This window comes from Harpegnathos saltator, unplaced genomic scaffold, assembly GCF_003227715.2.
Source record: "Harpegnathos saltator strain DR-91 unplaced genomic scaffold, Hsal_v8.6 scaffold406, whole genome shotgun sequence".
Lineage (NCBI taxonomy): Eukaryota > Metazoa > Arthropoda > Insecta > Hymenoptera > Formicidae > Harpegnathos > Harpegnathos saltator.
The window spans coordinates 1,012,887-1,021,147 of record NW_020230213.1 but is presented as its reverse complement, the minus strand read 5'-3'; the positions used below and the strand labels follow the sequence as shown (position 1 = coordinate 1,021,147).

At 39.9% G+C, this 8,261-nt stretch overlaps 2 protein-coding genes across 4 annotated transcripts; one reads left to right on the top strand and one right to left on the bottom strand.

The window, feature by feature from the left end:
- The first annotated feature begins 452 nt into the window (after window positions 1–452).
- LOC105183189 (mitochondrial translation elongation factor Tu 1) lies at window positions 453–3,020 on the top strand. Its single transcript, XM_011141143.3, has 6 exons — window positions 453–595; window positions 823–875; window positions 1,286–1,448; window positions 1,531–1,838; window positions 1,965–2,629; window positions 2,712–3,020. Exons 1-6 carry the CDS (start codon window positions 559–561, stop codon window positions 2,902–2,904), a joined length of 1,419 nt encoding a protein of 472 aa, XP_011139445.2. The 5' UTR covers window positions 453–558; the 3' UTR covers window positions 2,905–3,020.
- A 1,013-nt stretch (window positions 3,021–4,033) lies between these two features.
- Window positions 4,034–6,173, bottom strand: Ran (RAN, member RAS oncogene family). 3 transcript variants are annotated; one of them, XM_011141142.3, is made up of 3 exons: window positions 5,969–6,173; window positions 4,772–5,253; window positions 4,034–4,565 (listed from the first exon to the last, which is right to left on the bottom strand). In XM_011141142.3, the coding sequence occupies exons 2-3, from the start codon at window positions 5,201–5,203 to the stop codon at window positions 4,350–4,352; spliced, it is 648 nt and encodes a 215-aa protein (XP_011139444.1). In that variant the 5' UTR covers window positions 5,204–5,253; window positions 5,969–6,173; the 3' UTR covers window positions 4,034–4,349. The 3 variants fall into 3 exon arrangements, with proteins under 3 accessions (XP_011139444.1, XP_011139443.1, XP_025157012.1); XM_011141141.1 differs by lacking the exon at window positions 5,969–6,173 and adding an exon at window positions 5,629–5,866; XM_025301227.1 differs by lacking the exon at window positions 5,969–6,173 and adding an exon at window positions 5,644–5,866.
- Between the last annotated feature and the right edge of the window lie 2,088 nt (window positions 6,174–8,261).

Here is an 8,261-nt window from a genome sequence, read left to right as displayed (position 1 = left end):
TCTCATGTGATTTGGATTTTTTGAAAAATACGTACCTCAAAAGATTAACGAAGAATCGAAGTCGTGAAGTATGACTCAACGATAAGTCAGACATATCCTTATTTTCACATAATATAATTCAATAACAGATCAAATGGTCTATTAATTCTTAAGTTGGATTTAATAGCGGGTCGAAGGACCTTCTTATTTTTAACAATGCGTTTGAATGACGGATCAGAGGATCCTTAATTTTCAGTAGTACATCTCAACAACAGACTGAGCAGATATTTAATTCTTCAATAGCACGACCAAAAAGCGGGACGATATTTGTAAGCGATATATTTCGGTTTAACGATAAATGGTATTATAAGATAATCTGAATGAGTTCGAATCTAAAGATATTAAGAAGCGGATCGATCCTTTAATAAAATATAAAGTAATAAAAAATCGATTTATTACCCGTCACGTTACAGACTACACTCTACAGTACTCACCTCTAGCGGCTCGTTCGTCATCGTCCATTGTTGTTCTCATAGGCTACATCGAGAAATTTCGACTTAGTTACATTCATTGAGAATCATGGCGCTTATTTCTGCTAAGACGATTTTTAGTCCCGGTAAGATCATGCAAAATGTAAAGTGTGTTGACGTTAACAAACGCGATGTAATTTCTTAGCTAATCTCTTCCCATCGCATTGCGCTTCATTTTATCGGTGAAATTCCTATCTTTTAATTGAATATCAAGAACGATCGTATCCCGTACAAGATTAAGGGTTAGACACATGGATAATAAAATATTTCATATTCCTGTTTTACATGTAAATCTACTTTTGTTCTGTTTTAGTATTGAAGCAAACTTTCAAGCAAATTGTCTTCACGAGACAATTGCCAAAATGCGTAAGTCTTTGTTTTTCATTAACTAATCTATAATTTGTAGTTATAGTTGTAATCAATGAGTATAATTATATAAAGTTGTCTAAATAGATGTGTGTTTATAAAAAAGTTTTGTAACAAGTAATCGCTGTCTTGTCAGATGGTAGCATACCTTACATGCTTTGGACTACATAATTTTTAATCGTATTTATCCAGAGAATTGAAAATCGTCAGTAAATATCAATGCATATATATAAATTTGTACGATAAAACTTTAATAATTTGTAACAATTATTTTATATATATATATGTATATATTTAAGTTCTTACGTAATATGACTCAATATTATTCAATATATTAATGTTTGATATATGTAGTATAGTATAATATAATTATATTGCAAGTTAACTGAATATTGTTGTTTGACATTTAGCAAAATTATCAACTGACCGGTCAGTTATTCCTGCCGATTGTTAGCAGCCAAAGATCTTATGCAGAGAAGAAAGTTTATGCCCGTACCAAACCACATTGTAATGTAGGTACAATTGGCCATGTGGATCATGGCAAAACAACTTTGACAGCAGCAATTACCAAAGGTACATATCGGTTGTGTTCAGAGTACAATTAATAACCTGTAGCTAAAAAGCATAAATAACTATGGAATATTGTTGGAAATAGTACTGGCAGAGAAAGATCTCGCAATAGCGAAAGGATACACTGAGATAGACAATGCGCCTGAGGAAAAGGCTCGTGGTATCACTATTAACGTCGCACATGTCGAGTATCAGACGGAAAATCGTCATTATGGGCATACAGATTGCCCGGGTCATGCCGATTATATTAAAAACATGATCACAGGAACGGCGCAAATGGACGGTGCTATTCTAGTTGTCGCTGCGACAGATGGCACTATGCCACAGACCAGAGAACACTTGCTGCTGGCTAAACAAATTGGTATCGAGCACATTGTTATATTCATCAATAAGGTAAAACATGCGTGATCTTATTAATTTGAAATATGCTATTAAATCTATATTTATCTATATTTAGTCTATATTAAGTCTATATTTGAAATATGCTATTAAAATCTTACATATTTTAACGTTCTCAAGATTGATGCTGCCGATGCTGAAATGGCGGAATTGGTAGAAATCGAAATACGAGAATTGCTTTCCGAAATGGGCTACGACGGCGATAACGTGCCCATAGTGAAAGGCAGCGCATTGTGCGCGCTCGAGGGGAAGAACTCCGAAATAGGCGCGCAGGCGATTATGCAGCTGTTGAGCGAAGTGGACAGATATATCCCGACCCCACAGCGAGACATGGACAAACCTTTTCTAATGCCGGTGGAAAATGTATACTCCATCGCTGGGCGTGGTACCGTTGTCACCGGTAGACTAGAGCGTGGGAAAATCAAGAAAGGAATGGATTGCGAGTTTGTCGGTTACAATAAAACATTCAAGAGCGTGATCACAGGCATAGAGATGTTCCATCAAATATTGGAGGAAAGCCATGCCGGAGATCAGGTGGGCGCTCTGGTGAGAGGTGTGAAGAGGGACGAGATTAAAAGAGGCATGATAATGGCCAAACCCGGCACTGTAAAGGCGCACGATCACTTGGAAGCGCAAATATACTTGTTGACCAAAGAGGAAGGAGGTCGAAAGAAACCCATCGCAAATTTAATACAGCTGCAAATGTTCAGCAAAACGTGGGACATCGCGGCACAGTGCACGATAGCGGGAGGAAAGGATATAGCTATGCCGGGAGAGGATTGCACGTAAGACATTCGATTTATTTGCTTTTCCTCGAGTTCGTGTCGTTCTTGTCTTGTTACACTTGTCCCGTATTCTCCTCTGTAGATTGGAACTGAAGATGCTGAAGCCAGTGGTATGCGAGAAAGGCCAACGTTTCACGCTGCGAGACGGATCGTTGACTCTTGGCACCGGTGTGATCACCAACATCTTAAAAGCACTTTCGGAGTCGGAACGTATATTCCTTCTCGAGGGCAGGAAGCAGAGGGAAAAGAGAGAGAAACAAAAGCAAAAGCAGTAGATTTGAATTTAAGCAAAATATTTGTTACCCGGTGCAGAAATAAAAAGAAGAAAGTATTATATTGAAGGGGAAAAAAAGGATGTAAATGATTTAGATAACCGGGTTACGATCGGAATCTTCAAGTGGATGTCTACCGAAGTATGCGGCATTTTTTTGAATTAGTTTGACGGACGTGCAAGACATTATCGCTGCGCAGATCTTATATGTTTAAAAACGCCACAGCTACATCGCGCGTCGTAGTTCTCGTAGTTTCATAATATCCAGATAGAAAGGTGCATTAGGTCGGATGTATTATAAAGGCGTGTTTATTAATCACCTCCATTCCTTTCTTCAATTGGTATGCAACTACAATGATACATTATGTACGAATAAATTCTTAAATAAACGTTAATATGTAATAAACCACGTGATTATATTAACGTTTAACATTAATCAAATTCAGCAATTAATATGAGTAGTATAACGAGATATATGATCTCATTATATCCATGTATATCTACATATGTAAGTATATATATATAGTATGTATATATAAGCATATATGTATATATATATACTTATATACTATATATACACTTGTATATACTTACTATAAGTAGATTTTAAATAAAATCTGCTCTAAGCAGAATAATAATTGAACGCCATAGTCGCAAATTTACACGTTGCAGCATATTACTTCTAGTTCTTTTCCATACTAAAAATTCATCGGTGTAATTTACACATCGGTGATACTTTCCGCCGTAAGACGGGTCCGAGGGAGGATTTAAAAAGGGGGATAACGACTTCACGTGCACCTAACCGAATAGATTCTCCTTCACATAGGAAAGATATATATGTAATTTAGATTTATATAAACACGCTGAACATGAGAACAATTTTTGTAAATTCGCAGCATATCGCATAGTCTTGAAGATAGACGCATTATAACGCGGTACGCTTGTGTGATTGTGTATACGAACTTGTACTCGAGAATAGTTGGATTTTACAAAATTGTCAGAAAACTGGAAACAATTGCGATATGACCACAGAAATTAACAAATTTAATACGAAACAATTAACACGAACTTATGGGAAAATAATTTATAGGAGGTACGAGTTCCAGAAACATAAATTACACTAAACACAACAATTTAACAAGAGATGGTTTTTTTATATTTTTCGTTTCACCTGCTTGCGTAAATGACGTAAAAATCAGAAAGAAGAGAAATACATGGACAAGAAAATGAAAGGGCACATAAAAAAGTGGATCTTGATGTATAAGGTGTGTTGTATATTATACAAGATCGAAGCAATGGAACTCAGTAATGTATACAAATGTTACGTTCCTTAGTGGAAAAACTCTTCGACCTCTATGAAAATGTACGAGTGCACGTGATATAACCATAGGCACTCGTGTAGGCCTTACCTCTGTAAAGGCCAACCGAGTTAAATAAATGTTAAATAAACTAAAGATCTTCATCATCCTCAGGTAATGCCGTCTCCTGAGCCTCCTTAAGATCCTTCTCAATTTGTTGCTGCCATTGTGGATCCATAGTAACTTCTGGTGGCAGGAGAGCGGGCATGGCAACAAACTCCAGGTTTGGATCTCCAATCAATTTACGTGCCAGCCACAAGAACGGTTTCTCAAAGTTGTAATTACTTTTTGCGCTGATGTCGTAATACTGCAACGCAAGAAAGCAGTTAGCTCTGGAATCACTTGCTACAAATAATAAACTCATTTCCAGGAAGAACAATTCAGATTAGAGGGACAATATAATGTCTTCATTTGATAATATCATACGATTGATTCATCATGAAAAAATTGCAACAGAATATATAAAGACACGGTATTTAGGTGACAAAGAAGAAAGTATCGTCGTTTAAACACCTGTAGATTCTTCTTTCTGTGGAACACAATACTCTTGGCCTTCACTTTCCTGTCTTTGATATCTACTTTGTTACCGCAAAGGACAATTGGTATATTTTCACAAACACGGACTAAATCCCTGTGCCAATTGGGCACATTTTTATACGTTACTCTGGACGTAACATCAAACATGATCACGGCACATTGTCCTTGAATGTAATAACCATCTCGGAGGCCACCAAATTTTTCCTGACCAGCTGTATCCCAGACGTTGAAACGGATCGGTCCGCGGTTGGTGTGGAAGATCAGTGGATGCACTTCTACACCGAGGGTGGCGACGTACTTCTTCTCGAATTCACCAGTCAAATGCCGTTTGACGAAAGTTGTCTTCCCGGTGCCACCGTCGCCAACCAATACGCATTTGAAAGTGGGCATATCATTTTCCTGTGCCATCTCTACAGTGGATGATCTTACAGCCGATCTGCTTGGTTAGGAACACAATTCTGCAAAGAGAGGACAGCGGATTAAATACCACGTGAGTTCGCAAAGCGAAGCAAACGCATGAACGAAGCGACGTGTGTGCGTCAAGATTTCCCACGCGACCTCGTGGTAGCTCTTCCGAATCTTCTCGCGAATCTTCCGAACGTCCGCGCTAAGTTACCGTGTGAACTCGACTCAAAAGTCGCGCGTTTCGCAAAGACGGACAGTGCTTTATCGCTGATGGAACGGAGCCAAGAAAAATCACGAGCAAGGACGTCGCGAGCGAGCGAGCGAATAAACGAACGAACTGACGTATCCGATGCCACTGGAAAATCCCGCAGATCAGAATCACGCGCGAGAAACATGATCGAGGAACAGGCGAAGCCGCCGTTACGTACTTGAGTGATACTCACGACGACGATGCTCGACGTGAGACGGAGTCGGCGCGCAGAAAATCGGAGGGAAAAGCCGGTCGGAGCACGTTGCCGCGCGTTTGCACGCCGTCGATCGGAATTCACCGTTAGTCACTTCGGCGGGGGAATGGCGCCTGCCGGGCTTCCAGCGTAATGCGGGATTTTCGCAGCGACTACGCGCGCGAACGCGATCAATTCTCCACGCGAATCGCCACGGGCGCGTAGTTACCGCGTGCTCTCCGCCGTTCGGGAGCAAGCCAGATGACGCGGTACGAAATTTCCCGGGTAGCCGGCGATGTACGTGAAAATGACCGGTCAAACTTACCGTGCGGCACAGTCGTTATGGCTCACAATGGCGTTCCTCTGGGCGGACGAGTGGAGACGAGCAACCTCGTCATTCGTCGATCTGAAGCGTCACGCGCTTGCGCGAGAAACTGCCTGAGAATACTCGAAAAAATTGAATTTGATTACTCGCGTGTCCTTCTCGGCGAAATATCACGCGAGGTCTTTTCGTCGAACGAATAAAGACTCTCAACGACCGGGAAATTCGGCAGTGAGAAATGCACTCAACCGGATTGGCAAGCAGCGACATCTTTGGTTGGCGCGATGCTCGACGTCGGTACATACAGCACGAGAACTCGAAGTTGACGCACAGAAATGGACGTACGAGGGCACCACTTGTCTGCTGGCGCCAAAAGTTTAATTCTCGAAAGCGGGTGTACAGAGAGTATCTTTATATATGCCCGGGCGATATTTATAATTTCATGCTGAATTTAGGTTTGCGAGGCTAGGCTTTATACTTCTTATCGTATAAACTTGTACTTAATGGTTCTTTTGCTGGTAAAAAAGGTTTAACTACTCCGACCGAGAATCGACGCGGTGAATCGTACTTCCATTTCGTTCCCGTCATCGTTACGTCGTGTGAAGACGCTGGTTTTCCTCGGGAACGATTAACTATTTTCGAGCGAAGAACGTCCGGAAGCGGACTCAGAATCTCTCGTCGCGATTTTGCGGACAAATTCCTCCTGCATTTCAGTAATCGGGAATCCAAAATGGTAGGCATTTATCATCAGTTAAAGTATCATTAATCCGTCGCTATCGTCAGGCGGAGCTTGATAGTTTCGTGCGTCACCGCGTTTTTTGCTTCCTTCTTACACTCTTCTTTCAGTTGTACGTAGGCAGTCTGAAAAGTTCTCGGCCTAACAATGAAAGAAATTTTTTTTGCCGTGAAATATGTTTTATTTTTCAATATAATCTCCTGAAACTTCAATACATTTATTGCAACGTTTTTCCAATAATTCAATACCATTATTAAAATGTGATTCCGGAAGGTCTGCAAAATATCTATCCACGGCTGCAATAGCTTCATCATTTGATGTAAAACGCTTTTCAGCCAGGAATTTTTTCAGCTTTAAAAACAGATAATAGTCAGAGGGAGCCAAATCTGGTGAATACGCTGGATGTTCAAGCAATTCGTACTTTAATTCGTTGAATTTTGCCATTGTCAAAACACTTGTGTGAACACGTGCATTGTCTTGATGGAAAACGATTCTTTTCTTCTTTAAAGCAGGTCTTTTCTCACGAATTTTTGCATTCAATAGATCCAAAAGGTTACAATAATATTCAGAGTTATTCGTTTTATCTTTCTGAAGATAATCGATCAACAAAACACCTTTGTTATTCCAAAAAACTGTTGCCATAACCTTTCCTGCTGATGGAACCGTCTTTGCCTTCTTTGGTGCACGTCCACCGGCTTCAATCCATTGTTTCGACAGTTCTTTTCGCTCTGGTGTATAGTGGTGGATCCAAGTTTCATCAACAGTTATGAAACGACGTTTGAAATCCATTTTATTTTGCTTAAAACGATCCAAACACGCTTGAAAAATACGCATTCGAATGCGTTTTTGGTCAATTGTTAGCAAATGCGGCACCCATCTTGCACAAAGCTTTTTCATATGTAATTCTTCATGCAAAATATTTCCAATTCGTTCTTTTGAGATGCCTATGGCCTCAGCTATTTCACGCATTTTCACTCGCCGATCATCTAACACCATATCATGGACTTGTTGAATGTTTTGTGGTGTTGTAACAGTTTTTGGACAACCTTCGCGTGGATCATTTTCGAGGCTTGTACGACCAGATTTAAAAAGAGCAGCCCATTTTTTCACAGTGGAAAGTGAAGGTGATGCATCCTTATGCACTTTTAACAATTTCGGATGAATTTCTGTTGGTGTTAAACCATCCAAAACAAAGAATTTAATCACTGCACGATATTCAATTTTTTCCATTTTAAAAAAGGCAATGACACGTCAATATTAAACTGGTGCAACTACTCGAATGACTTGACAGATCGAAATAAAATTTTACATGGGTTTATATCGGGGATGCCACTTTCCAATACAATTATAGTTTGACAGTTTCTAATGCCATCTATATGTCAGGCCGAGAACTTTTCAGACTGCCCTCGTACATAATATATGATTTGAATCGAGTATTCGGTTTGAGATGAAAGCACTTCCCACACAGCACATATCTTCAAAGAATATCTCTAAGACATCCTGAGGACATTCCTATTCCTGCGTCCTAAGAATGTCCCCAAGACGTCCTCAAGATGTCCT